This window comes from Lissotriton helveticus, chromosome 4_1 (assembly GCF_964261635.1).
Source record: "Lissotriton helveticus chromosome 4_1, aLisHel1.1, whole genome shotgun sequence".
Classification (NCBI taxonomy): domain Eukaryota; kingdom Metazoa; phylum Chordata; class Amphibia; order Caudata; family Salamandridae; genus Lissotriton; species Lissotriton helveticus.
The window spans coordinates 1,597,394,871-1,597,417,166 of NC_136063.1; the positions used below are offsets into that span (position 1 = coordinate 1,597,394,871).

A 22,296-nucleotide genomic window follows, 5' to 3' on the forward strand; every position below is an offset into this window, starting at 1 on the left:
CTGGTCTGCTCAGGGGCGACCAGTTGAGGCGCCAGAAGCGCCAAACGATTAGCTAGCACTTTAGCAAATAGTTTAGTATCTACATTCAGTAGGGAAAGAGGCCTGTACGAGCAGCACTCGTCACACGGCTTGCCTGGCTTGGGTATTGCGACCAGCAGCGCCTCCCTCATAGATTGTGGCATGCTGCCCTCTACACAGATATCATCGAAGAGCGTAGAGACGTGTGGTAGTAGTTTGTCTAGAAAGGTCTTGTAGAACCCCACCGTGAGGCCATCAGTCCCCGATGCACTACCAGATCTCATACCCGCCAGTGCTTCAGTGATTTTGTCCTTCTCTATCGGGTACATCAGGAGTTCCCTGTGCGTGTTTGTCAGTGAGGGTATATTTATGTGGTCAAGGTAGTCAGTGATGTCTTCCTCAAGGTCTCCGCTTTTGGACCTTTATAGTTCTGTATAAAAGGCCTTAAAGACTTGCGCTATATCCGCTTCCTCCGTCAGCACCTCCCCGGTTTCCGATTTAATCTCTGAGATTTGCTGCCGCCCCCTTTTCCCACCAATAATTCTGGCTAGGACTGAACTAGGTCTCTCACCCTCCCCGTACGTTCTCGCTGTTGCGTACTTTCCCATATGCTTCACTTCTCTGGCTGCTTCCTCATGATACTCTGCAAGGAGTGTCTTGATCTCTTCCCCTACCGTGCTGTGAGTCTGACTACTCTGTCTATCCTCTAAGGTAGCAAGCGGTTGCTCGAGGTCAGTCAGTCTCTGTCTAATGGACTTAAGCACTCCTGAGTGCTTGGACATTGCTATGGCTCTGATATATACTTTGAACGTTTCCCAGACTACCTGGAAACTGTCTACAGAACCCAAGTTAGTTTCAAAGAACACGTCTATGGCCTCCGCCAGTTCCTCTCTAAATACAGGGTCCAGGAGAGAGTAAGGAGGGAATCTCCATGTGAAGGGCGGGATGGCTTTACCTGGAGAGTCCAGCACCAAAAGTACTGGTGAGTGATCTGACAGAGTTCTGGGAAGAATACTGTAGTCCCTAACCCGCTCCGACATTAAGGCTGCAGTCAGCCAGTAATCTATTCTGGTGTGAATGTCGTGATATGCGGAGTAGTGGGTATATCCTCCTCGCTCTGGGTGTCTGCTCCGCCACACGTCCTCGAGGCCTAGACTCGTGTTGATGCTTCTCAGGGCTAGGGCGGCCATCGAGGGAGGGCCCGCCGATCTGTCAAGCGCGGGTTCAATGACCAGGTTGAAGTCCCCCCCCCACACAGAATACGCTCAGTGTCATATTGTTTGGCAATGGCAGCTAGGGTTTGGAAAAAGTCGGGGGAGTCATGGTTGGGGCCGTAGGTGTTAATAATCACTACGTCTATGTTGGGTCCTACGCATCTGGAGATTACAAATCTACCCTCCGAGTCTGCTCTCAGCAAGTGCAAGGTGAGGCCAGACTTCGGGTTTACCCAGGTGAGCACTCCCCAGGCATGTGATGTAAAACCAGCCGCCGTTATATTATCTTTCAACCCTCTGTAGTGTAGCATTTTGCTGGCCATGGGGAGGTGGGTCTACTGCAGTAGAGCGATATCTATGTGTTGGCGCTGCAAATAGCTAAGGACCTTTCTGACCTTACGGTGGTCATTCAGACCTCGCACATTCCAAGTCAGGGCCCTGAGCTTGGGTGCGTGCGTATCGTTGCTGGCGTCGGCCGTGTCAGTCATTAAGGTTAGGTAAGTCCATGTTAAGAGTGATTGTCTGTCCTGTGCCCAAAGTCTTTGGCTTATCCAGTGTCAGAAACCGTGCCCCCCCTTCATACCCCGAACTACCCCTGCTCAAGAGCCCCACATCCCCCCTCCCACAGCAGACCAACCCCAACAAGGCCTCGCATGAATGTCCCCCTCCCCTCCTAACCCCAACTAGATTCTCAACTGTAGAATCCCCCTTCAGGCATTCAAAGTGCATTACGCACGGGGGCCAAGGTTGCCAGGCAGTTATCTAGTGTGATGTTGTCAGTGCCTACAAACAACCTCGCTCTAAGTGGCCGCTGTGCCATGCAATTACATCAGCTTACACACAATAATCAATATTAAATGAAACGTATTTAGTTTGCATCCGTTGGACGCCGCTCAGCCATTATCTCTCGTCCACTGCGCTGCCCCGGCGCTTGCCCATGCAAACTAACAAGTGTCAGCCCCACTGGGCACCTCGCTGCCTGACTCACGGTTCAGTTGGATCTCACCTATAAACAGGACCTTCAAGGCGTAGATGCTCCGTCAGAGGTATCGCGCAGGCTCTGCGTCTCCAGGAAGGGGCAGCAGTCAGGTTCAATGTCCCCATCAAGGTGGGCCCAGACTGAATCCTCTGCACCCCGGGCGTAAGGGCGTCCTACTCATGTTCATCTAGCTGACTTCGGCGCTCCTCGCAGTCCACCTGGCTGTTGGAGTCTGTGCATTGTGTCCTGGACCAACTTTTGAGCACCTGCTGAAGTGCTTTAGGGTCCGTGAAGAAATGGGAGTGCCCCTGCCGGTTAACTTGCAGCTTCGCCGGGTATAGCATGGCGTAATCCAGCCCAAGTTCCCGGAGTTGTTTCTTGTGTGGGACGAAGTGTTTGTGTTCCTCCTGTACCCTCGCGGTGAAATCAGGATATAGGGAGATTTCCGAGCCCTAGAACTGCAATGTCTTCTTGTCTCTGGCCGACCGGAGCGCAGCGTCCCTGTCCCTGTAATTCAAGAGTTTGGCGATAATAGGGCGCGGCTGCGCCCCAAGACGGGGACGTGGGCCAAGGGAGCGGTGTGCGCGTTCCACTATGAACATAGGCGAGAATATGTTCTCACCCAACAATGTGACGAGGAACTTTTCCACAAATTTTTCCACTATACCAGTTTGTGTCGTCTCAGGCACTCCCGTGATGCGTATGTTGGATCGTCTCGAGCGCGCTTTCAAATCTTCCGTCTTCTCTTGGAGTGCCTGCATGAGTTTCCCAATTTTCTTGTGGTCTGAGTCCAGTTCAGTTTGCGCCTCCTCGACTTCAGTGAGGCGACGTTCGGACATGTCCAGGCGCTCCACGTGTTTGTCTACGCGCTCCGCCATACGGTCCATCCGATAGGTGAGTGAGTCTATTTTGGAGCCGATCGACGCCATGCTGTCTTGTAGGCCTTTTTCCATGGCCAGTAGCATTCTTTTGATGTCCGAGTAGTCGGTGGTCTCCATTCCACTCGCCAGACCGCCCTTGTCTGCCTCCTGGGGAGACCGTGGGTTTGGCATGCCGCTGTTCAAATGGAAGTTTGCTTTGGGTCTTGTTGCCTTTCCCCATGTCAGCGTCTTATTGTGTATTCTCCGCAGCCAGAGAGCACACTGGCGTCAAGAAACGGATCCACTCCAGAAGGGCAACGTCGCCTCAATGCCCGCCGAGAAACCCAGCACAAGATTGTTCCAAGAGCTCTACCTGGTATCACGGGCGTCCGGCGTGTCGCCACTCCCTCACTAGGCCGCAGAGGGGCCCCAGGGCAATCCGGCCGCGCAGGCGGAAACGTCAAGTCTCTAGTTCTTAGGTGTGATGTGCCACCAGGCCTGCAAGGGGGGGGGGCGTCTTCCCCTCTACGGTGATCCAGGAACCCCAGCCTGTCCGCCCACAGGCAGAAATGCTGCAGTCTTCGTTGGTTTTGGCACTATTTACGGCACGCCAGGTCAGGCTCTAGGCCTTCGAATCCTCCAGCAACGCGCCACGCCAGTGCTGTCCTCGAGCACACCGAGGGAGGGGGCGGCCCGGGGCGAGCACCGCAGGTATCCAGACTGCGCCCCCGTTGTCGTGCGATGGCCCTGCCCTAGGCCTCCCTCCTGTGGATTCCCTCCGCGTGGTCCGGCCGCCGGGGCCAAGGTGGTCTATGCTCCCACCGGCTGGATAACAGAGCCCGGGGGGCTCCCCTCCGTCCCCAACCTCCGAGTCAGTGCGTACGAGTGCTGTGCAGGTCTCCGCTAGTGGGAGGGATGCAGAGGGGTGCAGCAGTAGTCAGGCCGCCAGAGCCAAGGTGATCAATGCAGTTTCCGGCCGGCAAACAGAGCCCGGGGGGGTGACTGGGCCCACCGCACTCGGCAGACGTCCAGAGACAATAGCGTAGGAGGAGGGGGGGACGGATGGTGTAAGCCTCCCCCTCCTGACTTGAAGGATTTGGCACTCCTCGCCTCCGGGGCGCAGCCCACGCCGACCCCCGGCGCTCCCCCGGCGCCGCACGCAACAGCACGCCGTTCGGCCTGAAAATCACCCGGGGCCGCGGCTTGGGGCCTTCTCTGCCGCGGTGTTCCTCTCCGTCCCCAAGCTCTTAGTCAGCGCGTACGCGCGCTGTGTTGGTCACCGCTAGTGGCAGGGACACAGCAGGCTGCGGTAACGACGCTTCAGGGTCGATGTGCAAGCCAATGCAGGATAATTTAGGATGTTTTAGAGGCAGCGACGCGGAGCTGAGGAATTAAGCATCTGCCATCGCCGCTGGCAAGCTCCGCTCCCACCACACCTTACTTCTTCACAACGGCTTGCAATTCCTTGGACCCATCCTGGAGACAGTACTTTTCGGAGTCTTCCCGCTGCCATTACGAGTCCAGGACATTCAAGCCTTGATCCTGATTTTTTAAAACCTTGACCTGGGTCTCAGTGAGAGCAACTGTGAGGCTCTTGGCCTCCTGTAGCCTGCTTTTCAACCACGCCAGGTGGAACATGCAATCTCTTCATTGGGATCAGAAGTCTCAGTGAGTGCAGCACCAAAGGATCTATCCGAGTCTACCCAGGTGTTGGAGGAGTCTGCAAAAGACCTGCAGTGGTGGCTGTTTGACTTCAGTTGGACCAGTGGCAGATGGTTGGCATTTATGGCATCCCTCCTCAACATTAAGGGAAAACGGATACAGGTTATCAGAGACAACTCTATCGAAATGTGGTGTTCCAACAAACAGAGCAGAGTGGGGCTGTGGCACCTGTGCTAGAAGGATCTACATCCTTGGAAGTGGTTGAATGCTTGGGACATTACTACGATTGCCCAGCACCTGGCAGGATCTTTAAATGTCAAGGGAGAGAAACTCAGTCAACCTTGTCAAGAGGATCATGAATGGCAATTAGAGGTACAGGGCATCTTCCAACAATCGAGTGAACCCTTGCAAGATCCCTTTACCACTGTAGAGAACGTGCAATGTCAATGTTTTTGTGTTTTGGAGTTCCCAATGCAATTCTCCCTCTGAGACACCTTTTGTCTCAATTGGGGCTCAGGACTTCTGTATGCCTTTCCATACTTGTCTCTCCTGCCTAGATTGCTTAAAAATATCAATAAAAGACTGGTTCTAAATCATCCTGGTGGCTCTTCACTGGGCGAGTAGAGTATGCTACTGGATTTACTGGCCATGAACATTTACCCTCCAATCCATAGGCTCCCTTCAGCAAGATCGTCTGTTGCAGCAGTAGGGCCCGGTCCTGAATCCGAGCCTTCACAACCTGCATCTCCATCCATGGAGCTGGAACGAGGTCAGTTAATGGTTTTTGATCTCCCTCCTAAAGTGCTTGGTGTCATCTTGGTAGCCAAGCATCCATCTGCCAAAACGGCATATACAGGACATTGGGAAAATGTTGTTGCCTGGTGTTCTCCCACAGCATCCTACCAATGAATGCACAGTTGTCTGACATCTTGGTTTGATTGTCATTAGCCCATCAAGGCCTTGCTGTAGCAACAGTTAATGGTGATCTTTCTGCCTTTTTATATTTGCCTGTTCAGACATCACTCTGTAAATCACCTGTTATGATGCGCATCTTGAAAGGGCTGACCCACATGGTCCTGCAAACACCATTTGTGATGCCACTGTGGGGCCTAAGTTTCGTTCTTACATACCTGATATGCACTCCCTTTGAATCTATGCATAACTGTCTTTTGCAACTTGTTCTTCCCGGACAAATCGAACCTCCGGAAAAAAGCTCTATTAATACCGAGACTAGCTATGCTCTTCTCCATTGGACAATCCATTTGTCAGCTTTCTACATTCCACCTCATCCCTCTAAGTAGGAGAAATGGCTCCACCACTTTGAACCTATGAGGATATAGAAATCGATATGATTAACTGTTTGAGAGCTTCACCTGTACGAAAAAGTGAAAGCAGTGCAAAAGAGAACAAATTCCCAATGAGTTGTCTATGCATTAAGACCTGCTATGAGTTTGCTAAAAAAAAAAGTGAAGGCTTGCCCATTCACTCTGTGCCCCTTCACTCTGCTGTACCCCACTCCACTCTGCTGTAATGAAATGATGATTATGCACTTGTATAGCGCACGACTACCCGTAGGTATCTCTGCGCTTGTACGAATACCGCCGAGGAACCCTTCCTGGCCTTTCCCTGTGAGGAGCCCACTCCTGGGCACCCCCAAGGTGAAGTCAGGCATCCTCAGTGCTGTTGGGGCCGTTGTAGAGATTAAGCAAGCTATTGCCCAGAGGTGCAGAGTGGGATTCATGATTAGAATAGGCACCGAGGCAAGAATTATCAGGTCCGAGGAAATTGAGCCCGAGACCCGCCGAGGCGGGAATTGAACTCTGGTCCCGGCCAGACTACTGCATCAGGGTCTGCCGCTCTAACCATTGAGCCACACTTCTCTACACTACACTTTGTGGTACGCCACTCTCCTGTATGCCACTCCACTCTCCTGTACGTCACTTCACTCTCCTGTACGTCACTTCACTCTCCTGTACAACACACCACTGTACGGTATTTCACTCTACACCACTCCACGCTGTAATATTCCACACTATGCCACTCCACTATATGCCACTCCATTCATTCTATGCTACTCCACTGTATGCCATTCCAATCCACTCTATGCCCCTCCTCTCTATGCCACTCCACTCTGTGCCACTCTACCACACTGCTCTACGCCACGCTGCTCTACGCCACGCTGCTCTACACCATGCTGCTCTGCCCAGCTCTGCTCTGCTCAACCCAAGTCAACTATCTACCCAAGTCAACTCTGCTCTACCCAAATCTGCTCTACCCAGCTCTGCACTACCCTGCTCATCTCTACTTCACTTAACTCTGCGCTGCTCTGCTATACTCAGCTCTACTTCACCCTTCCTACCATACTCTACTCTACCCTACTCTACTCTACACCATCTTATGATACTCTCCTCTTTGGTACGGTAGGACCTTCCACTAAATAAGACTCCACTCAACGACACTCCACTCTACAAATAAACACTTTTATTAAAAAATCGTTAAAGTTCTATGAAAAAAACAATGGTTAAAGCTTAGTTGTGGGCAGGAAAATTGTATTTATTCTTTCTCTACATACCAAATTTAAACTACACAAACACTAGAAATTATAAAGTTATAGTTCTACCTTAAATCTATAATTAATACACCATCTTCAAATTACTATAACTTGGACAACTCTGTACACACTGTTGCCAACTCATTAGACACACTACATTAACTATAACTAGCCATTCTACCAAACATTGTATTTTATAAATGATTTCATTACACATCATGAGTCTTGTTAGTAATGCTATTATTTAACATGCTATAAGTGATGTAATATGAAAGGGTATAAGCAGTGCATGGATAAGGCACACGTTATAGTTAATGTTGTGTGTCTAGCAAGTAGCCAACAGTGTGTACGGATGAGCACCAGTTATATTAACTTAATTTGGAGGTGTTGCTTAAATTATAAATTTAAGGTACAACTATATCTTTGTTACACACATGGACATATACACACCCACCCCTTCCCACCCTACCTCAAATAGTGGGATTGTCTAGCAGAATGTCTTCAATCTGTGTCCAGTGCACAAGATAAATCTGGGAGCTCAACTGCATAATCCTTGGAAAATTCCTAGACCTGGGAAGACTGCACCTGAAGAAGGCCTTGCTGGAAGAAAAGTACTCTAAGAATCATAACTGCTGCAAGAAAGATGATTCCTAACCTCAATTGGACCCACGTGGACTGTAACTGCTTTCTTAGTTTCTGGCCTTTTGCTTGCTTGCTCAAGCAGGCACATAAACAGGATGACTCCTAATGTGCAGTTGAGAACTGGACCTTGCAAGACCCCTGACTAGAGTGTTCTTGTGCCTAAAAGCCTAACCAGAGGACCTGTGGTTGCTGGGCTGATCAGAAAGAACTTTTCTAACAGTAGTAGAAAAGTAAGACTTTGTCAAGAAGTTGCTGGGGTTTGCCCACGAAGTTTGATTCCTAGCCTGGCAGTAAAACCAATTGTGTCCTACTATGAGCTTTTTCGCTGGTTCAACTGCAATTTTTGGTGAAAATATCCACCCTATGCTTCTTCACGGTTTGTCTGAAGAATGTCTGACAAAATGTCGATTACAAAAATATCGACCTACAAAAATATCGCAACAAAAATGTAGTTTACAAAAATATCAACATGCTATCTCTAACAAGGTAAGTACAAAAACTATCGAGAAAAAAATATCGATGTAAAAAATATCGTAATTAAAAAATATTGTTTTTTATTAAAAAAATATGTTATATAAATAAAATAATTCTTATAAATGTAATGATCATAGTTACAAATATGTTATCATATTTAAAATTAATTAATAATATACATAATTTAATGAAACATTAATTAATAATATACACATAATACATATTTTATACTTCCTTAATAACTTTTACAACTATTTTTAATAACTTATAAATAAACAAAAATATTATGAATTACAAATAAATGTATACACTTAAAATAATAATATAAATAAAAATGTAAAACAAATTAAAAAAAGAAAGTCTGTGTTGGTTAGCGTAGGGGTAGAAATTACTATTCCCACTCCAAAAAGTGCAACAGTAGGGAAAGTGTTGGATAGAATAGGGGTAAAAATTACTATTCCCACTCCAGAGAGTGCAACGGTAGGGAAAGTGTTGTATAGCGTAGGGGTAAAAATTACTATTCCAACTCCAGAGAGTGCAACAGTAGGGAAAGTGTTGGATAGTGTAGGGATAAAAATTACTATTCCCACTCCAGAGATGGCAACAGTAGGGAAAGTGTTGGATAGCGTAGAAGTTAAAAATAACATACTTATAAATATATTAATATTTTAAAAAATTTACTATTAAATAAATATAAAATATTTACAAATACCAATACATAATTATTAAAAACATTATTAGCAATAAATAATTAAAAATAAATTAACAATAAATACCAATTAATAAACAATAATATAACTAACAAAACAATTAATTAAAATAAATTATTAATTACATTTAAATTTCTTCCCACCCTATTGCCCTATAAACTCATAACCCACTACAGAACATAATTATCAATTAATCAATATTAATTACCAATTAATAATTACCATTTAATTAAAATTAATTTATAACTCCTAAAAATTAATAATTAATTTAGTATAATTAAATTACTTCCCACCCTATTCCCCTATAAACCCACAACCCGCTACGGTACTAAAATACAAAATTTACTTAAATTACATAAATACAGATAAAATACATATTACATACATAATAGTATACATAAACATCATAGAACAATCGATATTAGTAACATTGATATTAGTAACATCGATATTAGTAACATCGATATTAAAAAAATCGATATTACTTACCATCAAATTCTGTCCCATCGATATTAATATCTATATAAATTACCTTCTATATTATGTCCCTTCGATATTTAAACATCAACATTATTTTATGTCGATATTTAAAAGTCGATATTTTGTCTGCCAACCTTGCCTGATTCCGCATCTTGATGCTGGTCAACTGTAAACAGTGAATTGATTGTCACTTTATGTTTTTTTGGGTGCTTTTTGCCTAAAAACTTTAGAAACTCACATCTCGTGTTAGCCTTATTCATTTTTGAGAATATTGATGTATTTTTACTTAATGTATTCTCTTTTTTTTAGTAATTGCTTTGGTGTTCTAGTGTGTTGTTTTCTGAGTTCTAAAATTGTTGGGTTGCTTGAACTTAACTTGCATTTCTTTGTGGGAAATGCCTGCTACTTGTGTTGCAGCTACTAGGAATTAAGACGAGATTCTCCAGGGTCTTTGCTTTAAAATCAACAGAGAGATTGTATTTATTGGATAACGGTATATCCCATTACCGTATTCCTGAGATATACAGATTACCTTTTAGTACAATACACATAAACCTTGGCTCTTACTTCCATTTTGAAGTTATTTTACTCAGAATAAGTGTATGCATCCTGTCTTTTATTGTTCTTGATCACATCTTATGCTAGTAGGTTGTTGGTGTTGACCTAGTTGAAAAAGAGTGCAGTTTCTAATGAATGTATTGTTTGTTTCAGGTGGTCTCTCCCAAACCACGAAAACTATTCATTGCAGCATGCTGACGGCACAAGTTTTTATATCACAGAAAAAGTAAGTAAATGTTTTGGAAATTCTTTTTCAAAAAGGTGACTTGAAGTAAGATCTAAATGTATAAAAGTCTTTCTTAACTTGTAGTTCAGCTCTCCCATTGTACTATCATTATTTTCTGTCTTGTTGTTTGTCCAACTTTGTTTGAAGATGACCTTTGAAATGTGCATGTGATTGCTTACTTAATTTTTTGTACTTATGTCGAATATTCTCTGATCTAACGTGACCACATCTTCAGCCTGGAGTCCCCTCAGTAATCTAATTAAATGTTTTGCAAATGGGGTGTCCACGTAGTACAGTTCCACACAGTACAGAAGTCGGTTTGCAAAACAAAAGATGACATATGAATCTAAGAAGTTAATATTTTTGCATTGTTTGCCTGGCTATGAGTTTGAGAAGCATTGTCAATGTTATTTTGTCGTAGGCCTTCCTAAGTGTAAGCCTTCTGATGATTTGATGAAGCTCTGAATTACACATGTGTAATTTACTGATGATTCGAACAAGTGTTTATCTTACTCCTGAAGAGGTGTTGTCTAAGTAAGAAGGTAAAATCTTTACCTGCAGTCAGTCTTTGTTGGTGAGTGGATGTGGGGTTGACTTTCTCCTTCTTCCAGGGAGCCAGAACCAATACCCGTTTCCCTAAAACATTGGGCCATAGCCTGGTCTCAGTCAGTTAGATTTTAGTTTGCCTTGCCGGTTAGCTGCTGGCTTGCTGTTTGCTTCCTGATTGCTTTCTCAATCTCAGACCTCCAATGTGCTTAGTGGCACTCCACCACTCATCCGGCACGCATATTCTATGGTTCAATATTAGTGAACTTCTAAAGAGGTAGTTTACAATCAGTGAGATAGAGTGGAATGAGCCTACTATTAGTCAACGTTGTAATGTCTCAGAAAGCAAATGGCAGGCAAGGAAAACCTTGATTACCAGCACTGTCAGACAGCAGAGCCTGACCTGCATAAACTACCAAGACAGCAGTGCCAGTGAACAGCAAAGTGATAGGAATTTACCATGAAAAAGCCTTGCTCTGTGCTCAGTAGCCCACATTACTCCACATCAACTATCCGCTTTAGCCAAGGGAACATGATCATGGGGTATTATAATGCTGTTAAAACGGCCCACCTTGCACTCACACCTTTTGCAGTACTTACCCTGACTGCTGGTGAACCATTCATTAAGCTGATTGGCCATCTCCTGCACCTCATCTGTCTCTGGTGTCTTGAGTGCGACCACGCCACCAAGACCTCCATCGATTGTCGCGCCATGCACCTCAATGCCTTGAGACAGGGGTATAGCTTCGGGGGGGGAGGGGGGTGGGGGGGATAGGATTGTTTTGAAAGTCATAAAAAATGTAGATTATTTTACCAAACATGGTTTCTCTCTCACTTGGTACTCCTACCAATCCACATTCCTCTCCCTTCTTGCTGCCTTTAAGACCCTGTCATGCTCCCTCCTTGTCTTATAATGTATTTTAACATTTTATGCAAGCATGATGGGTGCGCCCTCAGTGCCAGTCAGGTCCCCTAGGATCCACAGATTGATCCGGACCAGTCAGGCCACCTTGACTTTCCCCTGCACTGGTCTAGTTGTTGATGCGCCCAGTGCCGTCGGCGCCCTCCAGCGGTGACATCCTCATTCTTATCCCGGACTCTGACACGCAGTCAGAGGGGCATCATCTGATGCTGACTTCAGCACCGACTGGAGACGTTCCCTCCAGGCCAGAGCCTGAGTCCTGTTCCTATGGGCTAGGACTTGAGGAAGATTGGTATGGGCCACTGGACCCTGAAGACTATCCATCCCTAGACCTGAACATGGATTAGTGTGAGGAATTGGCGGCCAAGAGGCACTCTGGTGTCCCTGGGGAGTCCCAAACTGGAGTCCATTCACTATTATAAGACAGTCCCAGACAGGCCCGACAGTCCGACAAGAGTTTGGCCTCTGCAAACAGTATCTTCAGCCAAACTTTTTTCTAAAATATAGGGGCACCAAATTTATACATGAATCCCACCTCCCCTACATCCATCAACATAGCTGTAAACATACTACCAATCAGAGAAGTGTCCGGCTAAGAAGTAAAATCCTGCAGTTTTTTAGTCGATACGCTCAACAGTACAACTGGAAGTCCGGTAGACTCATACCACCTTGAGGGAGTTTACACCTTAGTTTATTCCAAGACAACCTGATCCCCTTGCCTGCCCAGATAAATGAGGAGATCGGCCCTGTATTTTAAGTAGCTCAGCTTTATTGAACTCCAGGGGGATATTATTAAAAAAAATAAGCATATTTGGGAAGGACACACATTTTAACCAGGTTGACCCGCCCATAAAGGTATAACTGGATATTCTGCCACCTCTTAAGTAAAACATCTACCTCCTTTGAGACTCTCTCAAGGTTGGATTCAGTAATATCTTTGAAATCTTGAGTTAATATTACTCCGAGGTATCTTAACTCCTTGGATAGCCTAACTCCTTGACCTACGATGTTCCAGGCCATGATCTCAGTTTTATCGTTATTAACCTCATAACCAGATAACCTCCCAAAAATCTCCACTTCCTTGAGTAACTCAGCTAGGGCAGAATTAACATTTGATGATAATAAAATCAAGTTGTCGGCATATAATGCTAATTTTCTCGCAAACCCATCTACAGTAAGGGCCCAATCTTTTCATTCTGCCTTAAGCTCTGAGCCAAAGGCTCTATATACAGATCAAAAGAATTGGGGACAATGGGCACCCCTGCCTAGGACCATGCTCTAGTGGGAACCCTGCAGTGCGGCAGCCATTAACCAAGATCTGAGCCTGGGGTGCTTCATAGATTTTCCTGAGTACTCCCCTAAACATATCGCCAAAGCCGAAAGCCTTCAAGGCCCTGTTCAGATAGCACCAGTTTACTCTGTCAAAAGCTTTTGCTGGGTCGACAGATATGATTGAGACGGGGGCACTCTGTGCCGTTGCCAGGTTAACTGCACCAATTAAGGTGTAGACCAAATCCAGCATATGCCTACCTGGGAGGAATCCCTTCTGATCTTCATGAACTACAGACTCCACGATCTTACAGAGCCTGGCATTCAAAATCCCTGAAAAGCTCTTGTAATCACAGTTTAACAGTGATATCGGCCTATAGGATTTGCACTGTGTTGGGTCCTTCCCTGGTTTCAATATTAGTGTGATAACCGCATCTCTCCATGAGTCCGGTAAAGGGGAAATGTCTCCAAGAATTTCATTAAACAATTTCACCCTGATCGGGATGATTTCTTCGGATATTAAGACAGAGACCTCCGATGGAACCGCATCGGGTCCAGCAGCTTTCCCTTTCTTTGCCTTGTTTAAGATATCAGATAACTAGCTCCCTGTTATTTCTTGAGTAAGTGTTTTTGAATATCCGAATTCAGCTTAGGAAGCGGTTTACCAGTAAGCCACAGATCTATTACCTCCTTCTTATCCGGTAGATCCTCATGATATAGACCTTGAAAGAATTCCATGAAGGCCTGTTCAACACTACCTTTATCCTCCATAACCTGGTTACCCACTGTGATCTTACTAATATAACTAGTTGACCTTTCTAGTCTACTCTTCATAGCAAGGAGTTTACCACAATTTCACATTGTTCAAAATCCCTCATTTTACTTACTTCCCACTCCTGGAGGATAATCTCTTCCGTTTTAAGTCTGAACGTCAACTGGAGATCTTGAACCCTCCCTAATAAACTTTCTCTGTACCGTGGGCCTGACCAGACTTTAATACTGCCTAAGCTTCTGCTAGCTGCCCCTCCAGATCAGCCATCTCTTTTTTTTGGATCTAGCCCAACCTATAGCTATGCCCTTCATGGTCCCTCTCGGCCAGGCCTTAAAGGCATACCACACTATATATAAATGTAAATGTACAGGAATTTATATAGCGCAAATCACCAAGCGGTTTCTAAGCGCTTGCTTAGGGAACCCGTCCTGGTACTCCCCTGTGAGATAACCCTGACAGGGTATCCGCAAGGTGAAAGCCAGGCATCCCGCCGCGAGAGGCCGTTGTGGAGATTAAGCAAGCTATTGCCCAGAGTCGCAGAGTGTGAACCCGTGAATCGAGTAGGCACCGGAGCGAGAATTGTCGAGTCCATGGACATTTTAGGACTCAAGACCCCGCCGAGCCGGGAATTGAACCCTGGTCCCGGGCTGATCTCTGCTTCCAGGTCTGCCTCCTCTAACCAGTGAGCCACACTTCTCCACTGGGGGCTGAGTCCAAAGAGTGCTTGAAAAAGATAGCTGTTTCCCTCTTTCTTAAGCCAGGAAGAAAAGTTTGAAGGAGAAGTCTCTTATTCAGGGTCCGTCTCCTTAAGATGCGTTCTGATAGAAGACCCAAGTTAAAAGCTATTACCCCTTGATCAGAGAGATGAATAAGCAGATATTCAATTAACCTGACATTACCTAATTCCGGGAGTTCTATGAGAATGTAATCGATTCTAGAGTAATGACCACTTTTTTTTGCTATAAAAAGAATACTCCCTAGCATCGACCATTTGTTTCCGCCAAACATCACAAAGGTTGAGATTTTTTTAATATTGTAGCAAGATGAGCTCTAACCTATGGTGCCGCTATCTGTGTCCCTGGGGAAAGATCTGTCTAGTTTATTATTTAAAAGAACATTAAAATCTCCACCTAGTATTAGGGGGGCCTCAAAATCTGTAAGAGCAAGACATAGGTTATTTAGCGGATAAATATCGTCCTCATTGGGACCATAATAGCTGGCTAAAGTATATTTAGCACCCTGACACCTGACTTCAGCTATTACCAAGCATCCTCGGTCATCCACCTGCGACCTAATCAGCTCTACACCAGAATTTACCTTCAGGATTATGGCCACCCCCTTCGAGCACATTGTTGATCAGAAGCTACAATCTTGGCGACCCATCTTTGTTTACCAAACAATGCCTTACATTCAGACTGTAACAAATGCCTCTCTTGAAGCAAGAGGATCCTGTCTGGGCTATCTTTAAGGTATTGCATAACAAGGCGTTGCCTTCTCTTAACTCTTAGCCCATTCACGTTCCAGCATAAAGCCTCCAGAAATCCACCACCCCAAGACTAGATCTATCCTCCATCAATATTCTGGTCCCCCCCTTACTACATCTACGGACGGTTGTTAAATCACATGAGATCACTATTATATATATCTCTATTGCTTCTTGGCAGATGGAAAACTTTACGCAAAACCGAGCAGACACAAAACTAAATATACGAATTACACAAACCATACACAAGATAGCAGGTAAAGAAGGTCTTATGACTGTGGAAGTGCTGGCGAATTTCTTCGTAAATTTCTTAAAAGACAGTAATAGAGTGTGGCAAGTATGTTTTTGCTGCAAAAGGTGTGGCTACCTCACTAATATCCCAAGCGGGAAAGTATTGCTTCAAGTCAGACCAAATTTCTGCATCCATATTAACCATGCTGCTGAATCTTCAAATTCAAAGACCGGTTTCTCTTATTTTTAGGTACTAGAGAACCTATAGGTTTTTATCAGCCATGTAAAATGGAATTTTGTTTTGAAAGATTAAGCAATGCTCCTTTTCACACGTAAATAATTGTAGGTTACCCGTTGGGTATAACAATGGCATAAAATTTGTTCTGTGAGGTTTATTCTGGTTCTAGAGTGCTTTAGTGCTTTTTCTTTTGTCCACTGTCTGAGCTGCTGCAACCGCATATTACAATATATTGTGAGTTTTAACTTCACATAGCGGGCACCGCTGTTATCAAGACCTGTAAAGTACTAGGAGGGAATAAGTCTGACTAGTTGCAAAATGTGCATGGGGTGAATCACAAACCTTTCCATTTGTCAAGTTATTTAAGCAACGCAAGAAATATAAATACAATTGTGTTGGAATCATACAAAAATTAGGCATTTTATATACCGGCACTGCCACAAGTTCTGACCAGACTAATTGCTTAAGGGCAAAGTTTTTGGAAGAAAAAAAGTTGGATTTATACTTTCAAAAGTGCCCAATACCAATTATATTTTTCTGTTAGGAAAATGTAAAAAAGAAATTAATTAATATCCCCATGATTTCGGAAGTTCGCCAGGAAAACAGTAGCTACTGACCAACATGGTAAACAGGAGCTAATGGGTTGTAATATTCTTTGCCTCGAAGAAAGTGCCTGGCATGACATTTAGATGCCTACAGTTGATGCATTGTTTCTTTAACGTCATGTGAAAATATTATTGGGTTCTCAGGGTCACGATGCTCTCTTATTAAATGCTTGTTGTCTAAATCACAATCATGCTTTTGTGGGAAAAGAGTCCCTAGAAATTCAGAGGAGGGGAGGCCATGACATTTCTTTTATTTACTTTTGTCTACGTCTGAGCTTTATTTCATGAGGTTTCGCAAGTTAAGTGAGGACTAGTAATTTGCTTGTTATACATAATGCAGTATGGTTGGTGGGTGAGGACTTTGACATTTAACTTCTACATCTGTATAATCCTTATTATTCAGTAAAAATCTTAAGCATTCTTCTGGTGGTCTGGTTCTTCTGGTGTGCCTAAGAACGCATACATTGGCTACTCAAGGCACACACCTAGTCCATATGTTCATCAGTGCAAACAGTGAGCGGTCCCCTTTTTGCACAGTAAGCCCAGTCACCAACCCCCTCCGTCAGCATGCCTCCACTCTTCACACTCCTAGATTTTCTTGCTGTGAGAGCATTTGGCTGTAGAGGATGCCTTAGATGGTGCCAGTGCACATCATGAGAATAGACAACATTTTTCAGATGGACTGATCGTCATATTCACCTCTATCATCCTATATATCACTTCATTTGCATCTTAAATATTACTCAAAAACTACTTAATGGCATCAGCTATAATACCAAAACTGATCGTGCCCTGAGAAGTACACTTTAACAATGCATCATCCTTCTCCTAGTAAAAGCTCATTCAGTCCAGCTGGTCGCCAGTTCTGCTTTTACAAGTGATTGTTCTCACAATGTTGACTTGTGCAATGTTTTGAAAGTGTCCATCCCCAGCCATCGGGTACCATAGATTTTCCATTGCATCCACAATAGCAACCGCTCCACTCACAATAAGGTGACCTGCAACAAGAACTCTAGTGCACGACAATCGAAATATTCGCTGTATATATGGCTGATAACCCAGCTAAATTACAAAATAAAAGGATGGATGGATTGTTTAAACATTTCAAACACTCCCTCCCAGTCACAGATCTGGATTTAATCCTTTGTTATTTTGCTCACCACGTCACCTCAGTTTGGACCCTGCCAAATGTAAATCAGTCTTGACCCTGCTCCCCGTGGGAACAGCCAAGCCTGGTCCTCCCTGGACCGGAAACAAGCATCCTGGGACCGGTTTTGGGGTATCACCTCATCAGCCATGCTAGCTAGAATCAAATGGTGCATCGAGCAAGGGACTCACGTCTGGGCATACTCTTAGCCACTTAGGGCACATATAGCAACGTCAGAAAATAAAATGGTGGACAGTGTGTCAACTTTACAAACACTCACCCCCAGTCATAGAGCTGGGTTTATTCCATCGTTATTTTGCTCGCTACGTCACACATTCTAGCTGACATTATTAGGATCATCCTCCCCCAGTACATATCTATTGCTGAATAATCTGTACATTTACATAGTGAGGCAAAGGGTGATAGACGTTGTTTGTAGACAGGGCTCGAGTCTGGGTACCACGCGGGTGGACGGCATCCCCCCACTTATTTTACTGGGTGGATGCCGTCCCCCCTGCCAAACAGCTGGACTTCACTCTTTGGCCTCTTTGGGGCGAGATCGGAGCTCACAGCACGCTGCTCACGCGCTGGCTTCTCAGGTGCAATCGCATCTAAGGGGTGAGCGAGAGGAGGCAATGAGCCCGATGGTGTAAGCCACCTTTCGTGACGTCACTTCCTGTTGTGACGTCACTTCCGGTGACAGCGTCCCCCCCACTTCTTTTTTTAGGACTTATGCCCTGTTTGTAGACAACTACTTCACAGTGTTACTCCTCAAAGGATGAGGGATAAAATGGACATGAAAGAAATGAAGAAGCGGGTGGGGCTTGTTGTGAGACTACAGAACATATAAAGCGTCCCCTTGCCACCACCATACCCAGGAAGAGTGGGGGCAAGAATCCCCTGCTCGCCCTCTCTCAGGCTGCAGGTTGGGGTGAAGAGTTAGACTGTTGGAGACTGTGGCTGGTCCCAGAGAGGTTTTTAACTAAATGGAGGTCGTCAAAATATTATAATTTATATCCCCATAAACTAACGTAAATCCTCTTTAAGGGTAGCTGGAATAAGGGTGTGGAACGGGCAAATCCACCTTAAATATGACCCTTCGTCCTCACACCCACTGCCAGGATTTTGTCATAAATTATACAATCTATATAGCTTTTGCAAAAATACCTGGCACAAGTAGTTGCTCTGTTTCGTTGTTTTTTAATTCTGTTTGTTGTGTGACTGCTTTGCTTGTGCATAAATAGACGTTTCTGTACTTGTGATTAACGTGTGACTCATGGGAATGTGTCGACGCTTTTCCTTCAGCGTACCCGGCATTGTTTTCTTCGGTCACGTGTTTTCCTCTCATTTCGACAATGATATGTTTGTCCTTCACTGTAATGCACCGGGTGTTTCATTGATTCCCTGCCCCCTCCTGCGGTTATTCTTTCAGAGTAGAGAGCATTGAAAGACTGTTGTCCCTGTTTGAGCTGCTGTAAAACCTCATCAAATTATATTCGCTAATGTACGATTTAGTCACCGGCTTGATCAACACGTAAATAAAATATTAGTCACGTTTTGGTTACTAAGCTACAAAAGCTCTTTAGTATCTTTCATAGTGCATGGGTAAGCACTGTTCACGACATTTTCGTTCCATGTATCTGAATGTGGGAACACAATGATCTTATTTTTGTTCAGCTGTGGACAACTGGAGAATGGAATAGCAAAATTGAGTGTCGTCTGATAACTCCAAGCCTTACTCCTCCACAGGTGTTTTTTTAATTGCGGTTTTACATAGCGCGAACTCAGCCCGCAGGTATTTACATGAGCGACAGTCACATTACACAGGGTCAAGCACGGGGTGTTTACATGATTGGCCCAGAATAAGAGGATGTTGCCTGCCGCCGAGACTCGAACCTGGTTCCCAAGATTCAAAGTCGCCAAAGATGCCACATCCTCTCCCCATCTTTACTTTGTTATGTTATAGATTTTGTAAAGCGCACTGGCGTAGCGAAACTTGAGGGGGCCTCCCTGCAAGGCGCGTGGAGGGGCCCCCTCCGGGCTCAATCGGGAGCTCTGCAGACAAAATCCTGTGCTGAGGGGACCCCCTGAAATTTGGGGGCCCCCGCTCCGCGAGGGACTGTGTTACGCCCTTGGTTAAGCGCATGGCTGCCCCAGCAAAGGAGCATCCTGTACTGACGTAAGACACGGTCTAGTGTCTGAGTCTTTTCTGTAACCTCACACCTAACACCCACCCACCACCAGGCGTCACAGGTCATGTGACACTGGCCAATAAAGGGGCCGAGCGCACGTACTCTGGGCCCATTACCTATCCCCATACTACTGTGTCCGTGTATCATTTACTTATCCCCAGCATGAGGGCCTAGCGCCCTCACTAAACCTTACAATGGCGACGAGGCGGAGCTGTGCCCTGCGTGCCACAGCCAAATGAAAAACGTCGTGGGGGAAGAAGATGAGAGAGCTGCTGGACGACGTCGCGCCCCCTCCCCACCGGATCGGCGCGGCCCGCGGGGCGTGTGACGAGCCCCGGGCCTAGATGGCTAGCAAGAGGTGACCGGGAGCCGACCCCGCACCTCTCGAGCCCTTCCGAGTGCTGACTGCCGTGGGAGCACCTCGAAAGAGAAAGCGGACCGGACAGAGCCCACCTGCACCGGCCGCAACTGTGCCCGTTAATAAGCGGACCGACCGGAGCCCACCCGCGTCGGCCGCCACTGACCCCGCTGACGAAGAGGCCCGTGGGCCTGAGGTAAGCCGGGCCACTGAAGAATGTCTGGGGGGCCGCGCAAGCAAGAAGCGACCCCCGCCTGACAGTGTGATAAGCGGAGCCCACCCGCATAGCAAAGGCGCTCTGCCGAACGCGATGGCAGCCCACAACTCTCCCGGCAAAAGGCAAGACCAGCGGAGCCCACCCGTGGCCTGCCTGAGACGTCCCCTGCATCCGCCGCGTGTGTTAATGGAGGCGGAGGGGTGAATGGTCTCCGAAGGAAGCGCCCGCAGCGTGTGAAGAGCTGCCAGGCGGAGACACGCTGCAGCGGAGCCCACCCGCGTGGGAGGAGAGGCCGACGGCGACGGGCGTGAGCGCCCACCTCGCACCGAGATAAGCGGCGGTAGCGCTACCACACCCCCCGGCAGCGCGTGAGTGAAGGAGCTGCTGCGGGGGAGAGGAAGAGTGAAAAGAGAGGCGAAGCGGGCAGAAGGTGAGCCCATACAGCAAGGGGCAGGGAGGCCGCTGGGAGAACAGTGGAGAGTGGAGTAGCTACCCACTCCTCCACACTCGACAAGGAATAACCAAGTGTGCCCATGGCCCCTAGTGAGCAAGCAGCCCCGTGAGTAATTCCAGCCCCTCCTCCACCCCGCGCGGCATGTGAGTAGCGAGCCGGCGGAGGAGAGGGGAAGCGAGGCCAGCAAGAAAACCTGCAGAGTTGCCCGCCTGCCCGGCCCAGACAAGCAAAAATGAACTGAGAGACTCACCGCAAAGATAGAGGCGGTCCGACTGCAGCGCAGCCGTCTGAGGAGGTGTCTGCAGCTTGAGGACATTGGGTGCAGGCAGCACTCACCACGAGTCGCCCTCTGTTCCTATGCCCCACCGAGGCCTGCTAGTTCAAGACTCCACAGCAACGTGAAACCCTGAGAGGCCAGAAAGCACTACAATAAGGAACACTGCCACCTAGTGGCCAGGTCCCCAAACTGCGGGCCAAGCACACAGCAAGCCAGGGGAAAGTACAGCACACGTGCAGGAGCGACAGGGCTCCCCAAGAGCAGTGGAAAAGCCTGCAACAACATAGACCCAGGACTGCAGCACGAAACAAGCCTACAGCAATGTAACCCAGTGACTGCAACAAGGGGGCATTGACAAGTGAGGGTGCAGGAACACCACACAGCGGCAAAGAAGCCCCACCAGGACACCGCGGCACTGCGCAGGAAGCGCAAGGAGTGAAGAAACTCCACGCACCAGAAGGACGACGGAGCAGAAGCCCAATCCCTCAGAAGCACTGAAGCCACCCTGACAGAAAGCACGGTGACGCCTAGTGGCCACAGGCTGTCACCGCTGCCGGAAGGAGAAAGGAGCACCAACACGCGAAGGTACAGGGGTCCCAAGACTCCCCACCAGGCAAGTGCGACGCAGGGAGGAAGCGCGACACCGCCAACACTGCTCCAGAGTTCCCAGGAAGAAAGCAAGCACACCCCGTGAAGCAACGGAAGCAACCTGAACTCGAAGAAGCTCGGAGCGGTGACGTAACCCTCTGCGCCCAAAGAAGCACAAGAAGAGCGCGGACAAAAGCGCGCCAACGCTACAGCACCGGAACGGAGCGAACAGCGATCACACCGAAGACAGCAAAGCGTGAGGACTCACGCAGAAGACCACCCCGATGGTCGCCCCAAGAAAGCCGACCCCTCAGACAGTCGCACGAAGAACCCGGACGGTCACATGACGTGACGCACCCAAGAAGCTGGCCAGCCAGGTGGCCGCACCAAAAGCCGACCAACCAGACGGTCACACGAAGTATCCCGGACAATCGCACGACGTGACGCACCCAAGAAGCCGGCCAGCCAGATGGCCGCACCAAAAGCCGACCCACCGGGGGTCGCAAAAGGAGGTGACCGAAGCAAGGGTCAACAAACCGCAAAGCCAGCAAGTATCCCACAAGAGGACCGAAGATAGCCTGCCATCATCGGCAGAGTGGACCGGCCAGAGGTCCCAGTAGTTC

At 46.9% G+C, this 22,296-nt stretch overlaps 1 protein-coding gene across 2 annotated transcripts in view; it reads left to right on the plus strand.

The window, feature by feature from the left end:
- ELMO1 (engulfment and cell motility 1) overlaps positions 1–22,296 on the plus strand; it is a 1,412,865-nt gene that overhangs the window by 349,400 nt on the left and 1,041,169 nt on the right. For both annotated transcript variants that reach the window (XM_078688215.1, XM_078688216.1), the window contains one exon: positions 10,302–10,374. In XM_078688215.1, the coding sequence (XP_078544341.1) occupies positions 10,302–10,374 (73 nt within the window). The remainder of the gene's footprint in view (positions 1–10,301; positions 10,375–22,296) is intronic.